An 18715-nucleotide genomic window follows, 5' to 3' on the forward strand; every position below is an offset into this window, starting at 1 on the left:
TACCCCGATCACACTCATCAATATTGTCTTAGATCAGTGATCTACCTTGCAGCAAAAGTTAAATTGGGTCTGAAGGGGAAATGAATGAATTCCAACCAACAAATTATTGTCCCGTCTGCAGCAAAGTGGATTGTGTATCAGTATGTCGAGGTGAAGAACGAGCTGAGCCGAAAGGCAAAGTTCTTAATTTATCAGGCGATCTACAGTGGTATGAAAACGTTTCTGAACCTTTTGGAATTTCTCACATTTCTGCATAAAATCACCATCAAATGTGATCTGAGCTTTATCAAAATCACACAGATGTAAAAACTGTCTGCTTTAACCAAAACCAACCAAACATTTATTGTTTTTCATTTTTAATGAGGATAGCATGCAAACAATGACAGATGGGGGAAAAATAAGTAAGTGAACCCTCTGCCTAAGGAGACTTAAAGAGCAATTGAATTTTACCAAACAATTTAATTCAGGTGTGTGCCCAATCAGTGATGAGTGCTTTAAAGCTGCGCTGCCCACTATAAAAGACACACCTGGTAAGAATTGTCTTGATGAAAAGCATTGTCTGATGTGCATCATGGCTCGGTCAAAAGAGCTGTCTGAAGACCTGCGATCAAGGATTGTTGATTTGTATAAAGCTGGGAAATATTACAAAACCATCTCTAAAAGTCTGGATGTTCATCAATCGACAGTCAGAGAAGTTGTCTACAATTGGAAAGAGTTTGGCACTGTCTTTTCTCTCCCAAGGAGTGGCTGTGCACCAAAGATGACGCCAAGAGTTCAGCGCAGAATAATCAGAGAGGTAAAACGTAACCCTAGAGTGTCTTCTAAAGACTTACAGAAACCACTGGCACGGTCCAATATCTCTGCGCACACATCAGCTATATGTAAAACTATGGCCAAGAATGGTGTTCATGGGAGTCTACCGAGGAAACCACTGCTGTCTAAAAAAACATTGTACGTCGTTTAATGTTCGCAAAAAGGCACTTGGACAATCAACAGAAGTTTTGGCAAAATATTTTGTGGACTGATGAAACCAAAGTTGAATTGTTTTAGAGTTACACACAACGTTATGTGTGGAACAGCTCACCAACATCAGCACCTCATCTCAACCGTGAATCATGGTGGAGGGAGCATCATGATTTGGGGCTGTTTTGCTACCTCAGAGCCTGGACAACTTGCAATCATTAATGGAAAAATGAATTCAAAAGTTTATCAGGATGTTTTGCAGGAAAACCTGAGGCCGTCTGTCAGACAGTTGAAGCTAAAATGAGAATGGATGCTGCCACAAGACAATGACCCAAAACACAGATGTAAATCAACTTCAGAATGGATAACAAGAACAAATACACATTCTGGAGTGGCCATGTCAAAGTCCAGACTTGAACTCCATTGAGATGCTGTGGCATGACCTAAAGACAGCGATTCATGCCAGACATCCCAGGAATCTGACTGAACTACTGCAGTTTTGTAGAGAAGAATGGGCCAAGATTAGTCCTGATCGATGTGCCAGACTGATCTGCAGCTACAAGAAGCGTCTGGTTGAAGTTATTGCTGCCAAAGGGGGACCACAAAATATTAAATGTGATGGTTCACTTATTTTTCCACCTTCTTTCATTGCTTGCATACTATCCTCATTAAAATATAAAACCTATGATTGTTTGGGTGGTTTTAGTTAAAGCAGACACGTTTTTTTTCGTCATTGTGATTTTGACAAAGATCAGATCACATTTTAAGGTGATTTTCTGCAGAAATTTGATAAATTCCAAAAGCTTTACTTTTTCATTCCAATGTACATTTCTACCCTCACATATGATCACGCGCTGAGAACAGTAACCAAAAAAAAAAAAAAAAAAAAAAAAAAAAAAAAAAGATCTCAGATAGCATTGGCCAAAATGAGTTTCCTCCGCAGACTGAGTGGACTCTCCCTTAGAAATATGGTTAGAAGCTTGGTCTTCCGGGAGGGGCCCAGAGCTTCTTTTTTCCTCCACATTGAGAGGAGCCAGTTGAGGTGACTTGGGCATCTTTTTACGATGCCTCCTGGACGCCACCCTGGTGAACGGTTCTGGGCACACCACACTGAGACGAGGCCCCAGGGACTTTGTGTACTGTCTGGCCTCAGAACCTCTTTTGATTCCTCTGAAGGAGCTCATCATATTTGCTGGGGAGAGTGAAGTCTGAAGTTTCTCCTCACCCGACCTGGCCTCAGATCAAGTCGAGGAGGGATGGATGAATGATTGATCACAAACTACTATAAATTGAAACCCCCAGGTTAATCATTTGAGGTAAAATCAATGTCGAAAAATTGGTCGGTTAAGTAAGATAGCTTCTCAACCATAAAATAATGAATAGTCTTTACAGTGCATTGATTCTCGGCTCTATTTTTGTGCCTAGGTAGCGTTAGACAGTGAGATAGGGTTACCTAATCAAAATCTACTATGCGAAGAGGCGGGTGTTGATAATTTTACAAAATTAAGTTTTTATGCAGTATGAACAGTTAAATTCCAATCTTTTCAAATTTGACCTGGGACTCTCTCAGATGTGGACATACAGTAAATAGGATGTCTATCCGATGCAGCTGCACTATGAAAATTCATTCGTATACATCAGTCTATACATCAATAACAAGTGAAATACGTCCCCACTGTTCGATAAAAAGAAAAAAAAACAAAAACAAAAACAAAAAAAAACATACGCGAACAAAAACTGGCAGACAAATGCGCTTCTTGGTACCGCTCATGAAGCCATCAGGCTAAAAGAAAATGTTGGCCCCGGTAGCATAAAATCCTCAAAAATTTCCACAAAAGCGTATGGTTGAGACCTCACGAAGGGTCCCTATTTACTTCTTTAAACACTGCAACACGTGTGATTGTCATGGAAGCATTCTCTTTACATTGGTGAAAAAAAAAAAAATTACAAATTTGTCATAAGCTGTCAAACTAGATAAAAACGCACATTGCTCTTTACACAACTTATTTTCTTTTGTTATTATTAACCTTTTCAGAGGGGCAGTCAAGTATTTTGCAACTGAGCTGCTGACCAATGCCTCACACTTAAATATTTTTCGACCAACCGTGAGTATGGATTTTGCTATGACAACTACAGAACTCGTGTGGCTGTTTGTTGAGTATGGAGTCTAAACAAAATTTAAATAAGCGTTAACTGCAAAGCACATGCAATTGCCCATAAAGACAGCATGGATAGAAAATGTGGGAAGAATTGCTTACACAATGAGGCAGTAAAGGGTGAGAGAATATAAATCACACCTCTGACGTTTTTAGGAGCATCAAACTCTCTGTGGAATTTTCAGCAAAGCCTCTTATTAAATGTTTTAATTAAAGCAAGAGTGATTTGACCTGAAGTCAAGATTAACTCTCTACCTTTTTACATCAACATAAAAATAACTCCAATTAGAATTAGGATGATCTCAATTAATCTGCTCACCTCAGGGTGCCAGTGGGATAACACTAGACTGGGTCATGAACTCCTGAAATTGGTATACTTTTTTTTTTTTAAATTAGCGCTAAAGATATCACTGTAAGTATTTTATTGTAAGGATTTGCATGTATATATATATATATATATATATATAAGGGGCTGAACTACCTAAGGGCAAACTTAACAGATGTGCAGGACAGCTACAAATATCTGGGGATCCCACAGGCAAATGGTAACCATGAGGAAGCAACTAGGAGATCTGCCACAACCAAATACTTACAGAGGGTGAGGCAGGTCCTCAAGAGACAGCTGAATGGCAAGAACAAGATCCAGGCTATGAACAGCTATGTGCTACCAGTAACCAGATACCCTGCTGGCATCGTTTCATGGCCGTTGGAAGAGATGCAGGCTATCGACGTCAAGACAAGGAAGCTCCTTACGATGCACGGAGGGTTTCACCCTAAGTCCAGCATCCTGAGGCTCTACACAAAGCGGAACGAGGGAGGCCGAGGACTAGTGAGCATCAGGAGGAAACTACATCCCTCCAAGAGTACATCATGAAAATGCCCCCCAGTGTATCCCTGCCGGTGAATGCCTCAGGCAACAGAAGCCCAGTAAGGAGGAGGACCCTGAGGAGCTATCATGGAAAGACAAGCCCCTGCATGGTATGTACCACCGACAAAATGAGGGGGTAGCTGACATGGGAAAAATATACTTGTGTCTGGAAAAGTCCGGACTGAAAGACAGCACGGAGGCACTGATCATGGCAGCACAAGAACAGGCCCTAAACACAAGATCAATAGAGGCCGGGGTCTATCACACAAGACAGGACACCAGGTGCAGGCTATGCAAAGAGGCCCCTGAGACAGTCCAGCACATTACAGCCGGGTGTAAGATGCTGGCAGGCAAGGCATACACAGAACGACATAACCAGGTAGCAGGCATAGTGTACAGGAACATCTGTGCTGAGTACGGACTGGAGACCCCAGAGTCAAGGTGGGCAACACCTCCAAAAGTGGTCGAGAACAACCAAGCCAAGATACTGTGGGACTTCCAGATCCAGACAGATAAACTGGTGATGGCCAACCAGCCTGACATAGTGGTGGTGGATAAACATCAGAAGACAGCAGTAGTGATAGTTGTAGCAATACCAAGAGATAGCAACATCAGGAAAAAAAGAATACAAAAAGCTGGAGAAATATCAAGGGTTGAAGGAAGAGTTGGGGAAAATATGTGAAAAAGTGAAGGCAACAGTGGTGCCAGAAGTGATCGGGACACGAGGGGCAGTAACCCCTTTGCCGGGTGCATGGCTCCAACAGATACCAGGAACAACGTCTGACGTCTCCGTTCAGAAGAGCGCAATCCTAGGGACAGCTAAGATCCTGCGCAGAACCCTCAAGCTTCCAGGCCTCCGGTAGAGGACCCGCGCGTGAAAGGAGAGACCATACCGCCCGGGTGGCCGAGACGACGATTTTTTTTTTTCAATATATTGCGGAAAACACAGAAAAGACTGAAAAAGCAGTTTCTGCACTTGCACCCCTCTTTATAATAAAGTGCTGTATTTTAAGCCAAAAGAACTGCTGTGTTTGATAGAACAATCTGTCTATATGTTACCATAGCAGATTAATGGCGCATGAAGCTCCCGAACTATTTTTAATTTGTCCGTTTTACCCGGGAAACCCCCGTTAACAGACGTCGAGCAACTGCTTTTCTTTTAACCCTAGGGTGACCATATTTTGATTTCCAAAAAGGAGGACACTCGGGCCGGCCTCGAGATACTTGAATTTACTTGAAGTCCACTCAAAATGGCCTATATAACTTTAATATATTTAAAGTGTGCCTCCTCTGTCTGGTTAGAAAAATTCAAGAACTCCACTCAAAAAGGCTTATATAACTTTAATATATTTAAAGTGTGCCTCCTCCGTCTGGTTAGAAAAATTCAGTTTTATAAAAAAAACAAAAACAAAAAAAACATAGGCCTATTACCATATAGTATATATTATACACTATATGGAAATATTTTTTTACTCTACAGGCTTTATTCTTCCTTAAAAAAAAAAAAAAAAAATCAAACCTTAAGAAAAAAACAAAAAACAAGCACACAGTAGGCTATGTGCCAACTCAACATTTTTATAAATTACTATCACGACAATTGTCATTGACAAATTGTTATTCCCACTCAATTTTTATTCTCATTCAGTGTTCTAGATTGTACGCAAACAATAACCGAAATAAACTGACAAGCTATTCAACCAGCATGTTTCCATACGCAGCAGTTCAAAACTACATTGCCCATAATGCCTAGCGCAGCTCAGCGCACTGATAGCCCCTGTTAACGAGTACCGGGCGAGGCAAAATCAAACTTTGCTATAAAAGTTTAAAATCATCATCAGCGCAACGATGCGACACCAAACAGGATTTTACAGATTACGCCAGTACAAATCTCCGACAGAAGTCAACAGTTGCCATTATATACGTATTTATCGTAAAAAAAACTCTCAACTGGACAGGCGCTCCTATTTAAAATATACTAACATTCAACCACATACACGAACACAGAACAATTAATACAAGACTAATACAATATACTTTATCTCTGTTTACACATATAACCCAATATTCAACACACGTGATCGACATTAATAGGACAGAAACATACAGAAAGGTGTATGGAGCCACGTCTTAAAAATCCTTGCTGTAGTCTGATTTCTTGCCAAACTGTCAATCGTCGTTAGATGGTGGTAATTCCACATGAAACAAAGGGTAAACTGCCAACAAAAAACAAGAAGACTATGTACACCTTCTCCCGCCCCTACTAGTCGGAGCCACATCAACGCAGGCAGGCGCTGCCTCCTAGCGGCCGGAGGGATTCTCTTCAAATTGGTCCCACGCGGTGTGCATGCTATGCAAAGAGGCCCCTGAGACAGTCCAGCACATCACAGCAGGGTGCTGGCAGGCAAGGCATACATGGAACGACATAACCAGGTAGTAGGCATAGTGTACAGGAACATCTGTGCCGATTATGGACTGGAGAAACTAGAGTCAAGGTGGGGGACACCTCCAAAGGCGGTCGAGAACAACCGAGTCAAGATCCTGTGGGACTTCCAGATCCAGACAGACAAACTGGTGATGGCCAACCAGCCTGACATAGTGGTGGTGGATAAACATCACAAGACAGCAGTAGTGATAGATGTAGGTACCCCGAGCGATAGCAATATCAGGAAAAAAGAACACAAAAAGCTGGAGAAATATCAAGGGTTGAAGGAAGAGTTGGAGAAAATGTGGGGAGTGAAAGCAACAGTGGTGCCAGTAGTGATTGGGACACTAGTGGCAGTAACCCCTTTGCTGGGTGCATGGCTCCAACAGATACCAGGAATAATGTCCGACACCTCAGTTCAGAAGAGCTCAATCCTAGCGACAGCTAAGATCCTGCGCAGAATCCTCAAGCGTGGGTTTCCTCCGGGAACTCTGGCTTCCTCCCACATCCCAAAAACATGCATAGTAGGCTGATTGAACACTTTAAATTGTTTGTAGGTATGAGTGTGTGCGTGAATGGTTGTATGTCTCCTTGTGCCCTGCGATTGGCTGGCAACCAGTTCAGGGTGTCCCCTGCCTACTGCCCGTAGTCAGCTGGGATAGGCTCCAGCATCTCTGCGACCCTCGTGAGGAAAAAGCGGCATGGAAAATGAATGAATGAATGAACCCTCAAGCTCCCAGGCCTCTTGTAGAGGAATCGAGCTTGAAAGGAGAGACCGTACAGAACGGGTGGGCGAGACGATTTTTTTTTTTTTTTTTTAAATATATATTTTATATTATTTTATATAAATGCACATATACAATGGGGCAAATAAGTATTTAGTGAACCACTAATTATGCAAGTTCTCCCACTTGAAAATATTAGAGAGGCCTGTAATTGTCAACATGGGTAAATCTCAACCATGAGAGACAGAATGTGGGAAAAAAAAAAAAAAATCACATTGTTTGATTTTTAAAGAATTTATTTGCAAATCATGGTGAAAAATAAGTATTTGGTCAATACCAAAAGTTCACCTCAATACTTTCTTATGTACCCTTTGTTGGCAATAACGGAGGCCAAACGTTTCCTGTAACTCTTCATAAGCTTTTCACACACTGTTGCTACTCTTGCTGATGGAAGGAGATTTTCACTCAAAATCTCTCGATACATGGCTCCATTCATTCTTTCCTTTACACAGATCAGTCGTCCTGGTCCCTTTGCAGAAAAACAGCCCCAAAGCATGATGTTTCCACCCCCATGCTTCACAGTGGGTATGGTGCAATTCAGTATTCTTTTTCCTCCAAGCACGAGAACCTGTGTTTCTACCAAAACGTTCTATTTTGGTTTCATCTGATCATAACACATTCTCCCAGTCCTCTTCTGGATCATCCAAATGCTCTCAATCGAACTGCAGACGGGCCTGGACGTGTACTGGCTTCAGCAGGGGGACACGTCTGGTAGAGCAGGATTTGAGTCTCTGGTGGCGCATTGTGTTACTGATAGTAGCCTGTGTTACTGTGGTCCCTGCTCTCTGTAGGTCATTCACTAGGCCCCCCATGTGGTTCTGGGATTTTTGCTCACCATTCTTGTTATCATTTTGACGCCACGAGGTGAGGAGGGAGTTGAAAGTCCGTGTTATTTTCCACCATGATTTGCAAATAAATTGATTTTCTGTTTTTTTTTCCCACATTCTGTCTCTCATGGTTGAGGTTTACCCATTTTGACAATTACAGGCCTCTCTAATATTTTCAAGTGGGAGAACTTACACAATTAGTGGTTGACTAAATACTTATTTGCCCCACTGTATATTATATATATATATATATCCCCAATGCAGTAAAGTTTTAAAGTTTGTAAATAAAACAATCATCCACTCACTCATCACTGCAAATTCTGTATACTATTCTTTTGAATAGTGAGTACATACAACCATTAGATTTGATTTTGCTGTCTTCATGTTGACAGCATCTGATGTTTCCATGACACACATGACACTCTATGTTTATTTGTGCTAAATGGTTGTTTACTTCCAAGACACTCAGGAGAGTCTAATTTGGCATGTTAAGTCAGTCATGGGTACTGAAAGACAAAAATAAAGTCACCTGAGTAAAAGCTATATGACACATCTGTTGAATCTTCAAGGTTTCTTGTCAGGACAATGCACAGTATATCAGCGCTTTATCAGTCTTATGTGAAGCAAGGGGGTCTATTTAGAGATCCTCAAGAGGCTGAAGACACAAAGAAAGACCCTATACACCTATTGAGCACAAAGTGTTATCAAATTAACACTCTAAAATATACAAAAACGTGTGATCACTATTTTATATGCTCTCCTCAAAAATTCCGGAATATCCTCCAAAATCTTACCTGGTAAAAACTATGACTCAACATAAACACCACTGCTTGCAACTCCCACACCCTTCTGTCAATCACCAGCAGAGAAATGCCAAGGGAAAACATTTTCCACAGAGAACAAATGTCACTGAAATGTATCCCTGCAGCAGTCGTTCTTTATAAAATGAATTTCTTTCAGATACTGTGTTGCTTGTGTGTACCATTTTAAGTGTGAGTTTAAAATACAGTAAGTCTAATAGCTGTAGCTCTGTGTTGTGTGGATATCAGTGCCCCCCTTGATTTCTGCATGCTCTCAATCATATCATGCTAATACCTACACAGATCACTGTTCTGCCAAGTTCCAACATGACACATGCTGTAGTTACTCAGGAGGTTTCAGCCTTAATACTTATCCATTACTGGTTTCACAGCAGATCACAAGAAGCCGAGAAAAGTGCTGTTGTGTAGCAGTCCCATATGCTATACGGGGGCTTTTCGCACTACTTAAAAAAAAATAATAAAAAAAAAAGAAAAGAAAAAAAAAACTCTAAGCACTAAGGAAACCTTTCAGGATTCTTGCACACCGTACATGTAAGATTACATTATTACATTTCTTCATTCGTTCTGTTGGCCAAAACATTTTTCAACCACAATTAAAGATTTAACACACTAACATTCACAAAAAAACAGGAATAAGAGCAAGTCACATGACTTCTCCTGCTGTGTGCCTCGTTCTCATTCTCATTTCTGACAGCCAATTATGTTCTGAGCTGTGACCAAGAATTGCTCACAATTGTCCAGTCATTTAGCAGTCTCCAAATAGAATTCTCTAGGAGGCCGCAGAATTATTGGTGATCTGTACTCTACCAGAAATGGCATGTTTAGATAACACTAGGCAACAAATCAGGGGTGAATGTTGTTTTTAGGTATAACATCTGGTTGTGACTAATTCTCGGGTGCAGAATCCCAGCGTTACCTCTGTTTTTCTCATTAAAGTTTTTTATTTACAGTTTACCTACCTATTACTACATATTACAAGCCGTATCCTTTGTAAGAATATAATAGTAATATTACAAACATTGCAATCATGTCTGTCTCATTCATATTAAATATCATATTTACATTTTTTTCTTGTGGATTAAATTTGCACTGTGATTTTACTCAGCCGGAAAGTACTGAACCTTTGCAGTATATTGTTTTCGGGTAAAGACTGACCCGTATTTAAGTCTGTATATCTAAAACAGTACCATTGATTTTTGTTTACCCAATCATGAAGCAATTTTGACCCGAACAAAATACAAGGGTCAAACACGTGTCTCATATAATGTAACACAGTGTCATATAATTATTTACTCATTTGAAATACAAATGAATAAATTATTACATTAAAACTGAATTTTGATTTATTATGAGATAATTGTATTAATTATAACTTCTATCAGCACTCACATGAGACACATATACATATATATGAATATGGGGGAAAAGAAAATCAGAATTGTATTGTTCGCTTTACATTTAGAAAAAAAACAACAAAAAAAACAGACATTTGGGCTGGTCACACAGTCTTCCAGGATACAGTAAAAGTGAAACCCATTTGCATTCTAAGATCATTTAGACGTTCCACACAGACAGGCGACTTTACTTTAATCCAACACTAAAGCGATGGTAAGCAAACAAACAAAAAAAAAAACATGACCTATGAAATGATGGCACCCCACACGTAAAGAGACACTTAAATTTATCACCTACAGTTAATTGAGTACTCATACAGGTGCACGCACACACGCACACACACACGCACATGTGCATACAAACACAGATCATGTTAATCTCCCACACATCTCATTCATGGTTCTCTCTGAAAATTCATGCTGACTGATAAGACACATTTTCCTTTAGGAGTGTATGTATGTATTGGATGATGAGCAAGCAAGAATAGGGGCATGGACCCAAACACAGCAGAGACGAAAGGCAGACATGCGGTGGTGCAAAACTAAAAAAATGTTTAATTATCAAAAGGTCCAGAGCAAAGTACAAACAAAAGGACATCCAAAGTCAACTCACTATGAAAACTGGCATGGAGATGCGGGTACGGGAAACAAGCATGAGAGCGACAATGACTGAACAGACCCAGGGGTCTTAAATAGCCAGACAAAATACAGCTTGTGAGCACGAAAGATAGGGTTAAAAAAAGTGCTAAACAGAAACACTGGCAATTCTTAATCTGGGTGCCGCGCACGGGCGTATCTGCAAGCTAGCAAGGGGTGGCAGCTGCCAATCCCACCACTGTCCTGCCACCCTAAATGACACCCCTAAAGTGAATGAGTTAAAAGTGAATGACGAAACTCAAATTAATATTTTATATGTATATGGCAAAAAACACAGACAAGACTAAAAAAGCAGTTTCAGCTCTTGCAACCCTCTTTAAAATAAACTACTGTATTTTAAGCCAAAAGAACTGTTGTTTGATAGAACAACATGTCTATATGCTGCCATAGCAGATTCATGATGCATTAAGCCCCCAAATTGTTTTTAATTTGTCCGTTTTACCCTGAAAACCCCCGTTTACAGACGTCGCACAACCGCTTTTGTTTCAAACCAGAAAAAAACGAATATACTTATTATTCAAAATGTCTGTCGATTTTAGCTTAGAATCATTAATTGATGTCTCTTGTTTCGTTTAAAAAAAAAAAACACTTTAAAAAATTATTCATTCACATATTTTAAGCTTTCAAATAAATTATGTCACAATGAAATAATGGCGTCTGTAAAAAAGTTACAGATATCTACCTCATAACTATCGCTTAATTTTATTTATTTATTTTGTTACTGTCACATTTTCGCCGATATGTTAGATGATAAATAATTGAGCCAAAAAAAAAAAAAAACGTTTAAAAGGGTAAATATATGAAAAAGAGAATCTCGACCACTCCTTGATGTCTGCATCGCGACCCTTGTTATATTACCATGTTTCACCCATAAAATCCCCCCAAAATCCAGCTGTGGCCATTCACAGCTGTGTCTTGACACTCAGTGATACATGTTACATTGAGTTTTTGGATCGAAACAAGGTAAGTACTCGATAATATCTCCTTAAAGTCATGGCCTCTGTAATTCTGCTCTCACGTGCTTTCACCTCCAGATAGGGTTTTGCTGTTTGAAAAACATTTTTTTTTAAAATGCCCTCCTGTTCAAAATTTTTCTTCCCCCAGAAAATTGAGATTTTAAGCTTTCCAATGATGTATCACACATGCACATCGGACAATTTTGAAAGTTGGCTAAATTAGGGGTCTCAGAGCGGAACTTCAAGTCACCTGAGTGTTTTCCGCCATATGTTCGCGATATTATCTCCATGGATTGTACAGAATTTTTAATTAACATTGCATTTGTTTTGCATGGTGTTCACCACGGAGCAGCAGCCTGCTGCCATTGTCCTTGTTTGGCCGTGAAGTATGCTGCAGCTTGGAAAGACTTTTGCTTCGAAGAGGAAATGATGAGCAGAAGTAAGAATGGGTTCATCCGATTATAAAAGCATGGCAGGATCCAAGGGAGTTCAGGCTCCTCTGGCGCTTCGGGATATACTTCTGGCTTCTTCAAGTTTTTTCTTGCTTTTTTTGGCTGTATGCTGGAACACCGCCGTCAGTGTGCCATGGTAACACGTACACAATGAATGGATTCATCCAAGCTGCACTCTCTGTGAAAAATGCCTTTAGAGCGCTTTACTCTTCAACAACCCTGTGCAATACAGGTATTTTCCATTCACTGCATGCTTGAAGTGCATATCCTCTATATTCATGGCTTTAACATGTAGTTTTGTCTAAGAATTAGGATGATGCACAACTGATGAGCAGCCTTTCTCTCAGTAGTTAAAACTCATATAAAACAATTATTTTCTGTTGTCTTTTGACACAACTTAACTGCCCTTACTGTGTCCATTACACTTCCATTCATTCATTTACCGGTATTTGTTCATCCATTCATTTATTTCATTTGCTGTTTACCTTTGACTTGCTTCTAATTTACGTTTTGTTATTTTGTCTTATACAGTATTTGAGCTGTGTTTTTTGTATACAGCATTTTGTTGCAGCTTTGGTTGCTCTTAAGGCACTATGTAACATTGAGTTGACTAGATACTGTAAGTGCCATCCAATTTTTCCTTTCGTAGAAGTGGTATTTGACTGACACTTGGCTTTTGAGTAGTGCATTGATTCAATGCATTCAGCTGACAGAATAACTTGAATTCAGGCTATCAAAAGCCAAATATTGTTTAATTGGCAATACTTCCAATCCTTCAAAATCTGATGGGACTATTGTCTGTGTTGTGTCAAATTTAGAAGATATTTATTATAATCATACACAGACTTTAAGTTATGTACTTTATGTTATGAACATCTTTATTTCTGATAACCAAAATTGTTTAACTAAAATTTTCCCAAATTCATGTGAATTCCTGTCAAAACACCTTATCATCAGGATTAAATTGATCAAGTTTCCTTTGTAGACAAATCCATCAGTACTCTTTGATGTAACTAATTTAATAGCAGTAGAAAAAAAGTGAAATGATGTAAAAGGAACAGTCAAGCATCATACAGTATATCTGATCATGTTTTAAAGTTTTTGAAGATTTCAGTTGACCAAGATTTTTTTCAAGTAGACGTTTATATGAATTGTTCTGAAAAAAGCAGAAAATAAAGTAGCTATGTGAGCTGTGCACAAGGACAAACATCTGAGAAATCTATATAACCCCAATCAAACATGTAGTAACTGTTGTGCTGTATATTATTATTTTAGGTTTCAGACAACTCTCCTCTGGGCTACCCTATTTGAATTATAATTCTGAAATGTGATTATGTCAAAATAAACAGCCTTTTAGAAGTTACAACACTCCTTTACTGCTTTCATCTGCAGTCATCTTTTTGTAAAAAACTAGGGCACTTAAACAGAAAGTATTGCAGTCTTTAATTAGTTACAGAAGTAATTATTCTCTTATTTTATTCTTTAATAATATGGATGAATTAATTTACCAAATATTATTAGCAAATATTATACTATTTCTCCTAAGAGACATGTTTCTGTGTTGTTCTGTTTTGTGGATTCATCGTTATGCCAGGCACATTCAAAATATATATCGGCATACTCTGATTGGTTGATCAGTTATATTTTAGAAACATATTTTAGTATGCTATTCTGCACCACTGCAAACCAATTCCATAATAGATACAAATGACCTTTTAAGGCTTTGTTGGAGATCCCATTTGATATGCAATTGTGCAACGTGTTCACATCCAACCTGTAAAAAAAATGTATCACTGCTACTATTGTTAATAATTTTAAAAAGAAAAATAATAATGTGTGTGAAGGGTGACAACCCTCCAAGCTCTGATAAAATACCATAATAAAAATCAATTTAAGGTGTCTGCTCTGATCATTTATGAGGTTCTTTATGTTGGGGATGGGTTTTAGAACTTCGGAGCCCATTAGACTCATTCATTTCTGCAGTTATAGTTCATGTCTATATGTAGATGTAATTCACAATTTAAATGGAAGCTGGATGAATGGTCCAGAAGCCCAAAGAAAAATAGCATAAAGGATAAAATGGGAAAACATCATCTGATTGAAATAATGTAATTGTATTATTCATTAATCTTCTGTACTGCTTATATAAATATTCAAATTTGAATAAAGATTAATGATAGCTTTGGCAATGTTTGAATGAAACTACACCTGTATAAATATGGGGCTTGTGTTTGTCTCTTCAGATATAATTAGCACTTGCCCATGGCTGTCTAAATATTGTTCTCAACAAATTTGAATTTGCAAAGTACCTGATGGAGGGATGAACGCTAATGCTTCTCATGCTGTTTACCACACGTTTAGCAATTTCCCCTGTGGCTCATATATAACCTCAGTTGTGTTTATGTAAAGGTTATTGAGAGACAGTAGCATTCAATAACAAACGGTGTACCGTACATAATGAAAATTGCTTGCTACTAGGCTTGATCACCGCGTCAGAAACCTTTAAAGAAAACAAAATCTTGAAACCATACAGTTACTCTTTATCAACACCATTATTTAAGATTAAAGATATTTTAAATATTATTAAAGAGAGACTTTCTGGATATATATTGGATTCATATGATGACACAATCCTTTTTTTTTTTTTTTGGGACAAAATCTTCCCAAAAAGTTCATGAGAAAATCTGAAAAATAATGGGCCTTGTGATCAGTCAATTATTCAACCAGATGGACATGGTGATTGATTTAAGTGTCCCGAACACAGGCTTCCTGTATTTCAAGGCAACACTGATTACCACATGAAACACCCCTACAAGTGAGAATAATTTACAGTCAGGTGAGTTTAATCAGCAACATTAACTACTGTTCATCCGGGAGACCGTCTCCTAGCACCCAACATATTTAGCTTGCAAATCTATACCATGCATTTTATATACTTGCCTGAAATTGATATGTTGCCCATTTTTAACAAATACCAACAACTTGAACACATCATTAAACAAGTCGGGTGCAGCTTTTGTTTCACGAAAGATAAGTGATATAAAATATGCAACATTTTAAAATGTTGCTTCTTACTTTATAAGTGATGTTGAATGATAAATTCATTAAGCAGCAATGTTTCTGCCAATTGTTATGGAAGTGTCACTATGCGATACGTTTTTGTTGTTGTTGAGTGGCAACAGTGATTAAATTCTGGCCTCTCTCTGCATTTCACTTTGCTTTCCTTATGTAAACTATGTTTACAGACTAATCTCCTTCCCTTTGACCATAAATGTGATTACCTCCACACAAGAGATAATAAAACCTCATATCTGTGCTGTACCAAAGAGCATGAATTAAAAACTAAGCTGTGGCCTTGAGGAATATGTAAGAATTCACATCAGAAAGAATATTTGGTGCTGAGAGCATACAGCCCCCTACTGGTAAACCATATTCTGTGCTGAGTTTCACCAAATGTACCCCAGCAGCTGCATGATGTTCTGTTGAATATGAGCAACAGGTCTTCTTACCTGTCCTAAATCATGTTTTTTTTTTTCTTTTTTTTTTTTTTCTTCGCTTGCCCAGTTCAGGAAACTACTTTTGCAAAATACCGAGTGCTGTTGGAAATAGAAATATCAGTGAATAACACAATTGTTGTAGTGATAGCTTTTAAAATATCTGACCTATTGATGAAATCAGCTGGATGACCATCTGATAAAAGATGCACATACAATTAAAAAAATAATTACACTTTTAAAAAAGCTACATATGAAAATTTGTTTTTTTTTAAAAATATATTTAGGGAGGACAATTTCTTGATGCATTTCCTTTGAGGGTATGTGTGAAGCAACAGCCCTCTGATTACATTATGTTTAAGTTATTTAGAAGTTTAAACACATATTGTCTCTCCAGCAACATTTTTTTTATTTGCAGTTATTTTCTGGTCAATGACATTGATGTGCCATATATACAGCACTTCATAATAATAAAGTAATTGAATATTGAACATGGAGAAACATGATTCTAAATTACCAAATTAACATTACAATTCAACTTTACTTCAATCTTGCCTTAGAAAAATACATTCTACTGTTGCATGTTTCAGACATAAGTTTAGAATGTGATTTTATTTATTTTTTATTTTTTTATTTATTTATTGACGGCCACTGGTAATGATTCTAAGTGTATTTAACCTATAGATAATTTTGCCCCTAGGGGTTGCTGGTGATGACATAGGACAGGCTGTCATGAATGATGCTGTTTGAGGGGGAAAGCAGGAGACGATGACAAGTGCTAAAAACATGGGGTGCCGATGGCAATAGTCTTATATCTTTACCTGATATTTCTTGGTGGGGTACATGGACAAGACTGAACCCTTTGGCGTGATACGCTTGTCTAACTTCGCTGCAGCTCCGAGCCTTGCTCTCGCCACCGACAGACGTGGACAGCATCAGCCACAGGGAGCAGACAACCACTTGCAGTCTCCACATCGCAAACCACAACATGAAATCCTGGATGATTTCTCTCAGAAATTATAAATCCACAAGGATGGGAAACGAAATCTTGAAAGGGTGTTTGGAAGAGGTCTCCAACAATACTTTTGTTGTTCATTTGAGAAAAAAAGAAAGAAAAAGGATGGGGAAAAAAGAAATCACTCGTCTCTTGGCATACGTCCTCATTGTCAGCTCCCTCTTGTATAAGAGGCTCCCGTTGGTTCCGATTGCACTAAGCGCAGACAGCCAGCATGCCCGCTGATGTCAACTTGTCCCGCCGTCGATGTGTCAGTGTGAGTGGAGCGACGTGGAAATGAGACACCCACAACGGCCAGAGCGCACAAAAGGGAAGGGCAAAACATGGAGTGGAGTGGTCGCGACTTCAGCGGCAGAAGCAGCTCACGTCCACGGGCGCGCACTGTCCTCTGTTCTTGTGCATCCTTAATGCGCGCAGCTGCATTGCACATATCGTACCCTCGGGTTGGCGCACACGTGTCTACTGGGGATGTGGGTGCCCTAAAGCGCATCAGGACACTCGGGTCCATTCACCCACTTTCACTTGGCTGTTTGAGCCGCCACAGCATTAAGAACACATACATTTGAAATCAAACTAGTACATCCAAAACAGTATTGGAAAAACAACTTTAGGGAGGAAAAACATCCTTTCTTGCAGGGATGTCAAGAAATACTAGTCCTTCTAAAAAAATAGCATATTGTGATAAAGTTCATTATTTCCTGTAATGTACTAATAAACATTAGACTTTCATATTTTTTAGATTCATTACACACAACTGAAGTAGTTCAAGCCTTTTATTGTTTTAATATTGATGATTTTGGCAAAAAAGTCAAGAAAAAAACAATCCCTATCACAAAAAAATAGCATATCATGAAAAGGTACTCTAAAGAAGCTAATAACCTAATCATCTGAATCAACAAATTAACTCATAACCCCTGCGAAAGATTCCTAAGGCTTTTAAAAACTCCCAGCCTTGTTCATTACTCAAAACCACAATCATGGGCAAGACTGCCGACCTGACTGCTGTCTAGAAGTTCATCATTGACACCCTCAAGCAAGAGGCTAAGACACAGAAATAAATTTCTGAGTGAATAGGCTGTTCCCAGAGTGCTGTATCAAGGAACCTCGATGGGAAGTCTGTGGCAAGGAAAAAGTGTGGCAGGAAAAGCTGCACAACCAGAAGAGGTGACCGCACCCTGAGAAAGATTGTGGAGAAGGGCCGATTCCAGACCTAGTGGGACCTGCAGAAACAGTGGACTGAGTCTGCAGTAGAAACATCCAGAGCCACCGTGCACTTGCGTGTGCTGGAAATGGGCTACAGGAGCCGCATTTTCCAGGTCAAGCCACTTTTGAACCTGAAACAGCGGCAGAAGCGCCTGACCTTGGCTACAGAGAAGCAGCAGTGGACTGTTGCTCAGTGGTCCAAAGTAGTTTTTTCAGATGAAAGCAAATTTTGCATGTCATTCGGAAATGAAGGTGCCAGAGTTTGGAGGAAGACTGGGGAGAAGGAAATGCCAAAACGCCTGAATGCACTTAATGCTTCCATCTGCTGAAAAACTATGAATATGAAGATTTCATTTTTCAGTACGACCTGGCAACTGCTGACAGTGCCAAAACCACTGGTAAAGGGTTTACTGACCATGGCATTACTGTGCTCAATTGGCCTGCCAACTCTACTGACCTGAACCCCATAAAGAATCTGTGGGATATTGTGAAGAGGAAGTTGAGAGACACCAGACCCAACACTGTGGATAAACGTAAGGCCGCTAATGAAGCATCCTGGGCCTCCATAACTCCTCAGCAGTGCGACAGGCTGATTGCCACATTGTAGCAGTCATTTCTGCAAAAACATTCCCGACCAAGTATTAGGTGCATAGCTGATATAATTAACTGAAGGTTGACTTTTTTTGTATTAAGAAATACTTT

General features: G+C 39.2%; 1 protein-coding gene across 3 annotated transcripts in view; it reads right to left on the bottom strand.

Annotated features, from left to right (window-relative positions):
* gpc6a (glypican 6a) overlaps positions 1-17201 on the bottom strand; it is a 168786-nt gene extending 151585 nt beyond the window's left edge. For all 3 annotated transcript variants that reach the window (XM_057832554.1, XM_057832546.1, XM_057832538.1), the window contains exon 1: positions 16617-17201. In XM_057832554.1, coding sequence (XP_057688537.1) covers positions 16617-16785 — 169 coding nt within the window. In that variant the 5' untranslated portion in view covers positions 16786-17201. The remainder of the gene's footprint in view (positions 1-16616) is intronic.
* Between the last annotated feature and the right edge of the window lie 1514 nt (positions 17202-18715).

The sequence above is a fragment of the Corythoichthys intestinalis genome, chromosome 1 (assembly GCF_030265065.1).
Source record: "Corythoichthys intestinalis isolate RoL2023-P3 chromosome 1, ASM3026506v1, whole genome shotgun sequence".
NCBI classification, from domain to species: Eukaryota; Metazoa; Chordata; class Actinopteri; order Syngnathiformes; family Syngnathidae; genus Corythoichthys; species Corythoichthys intestinalis.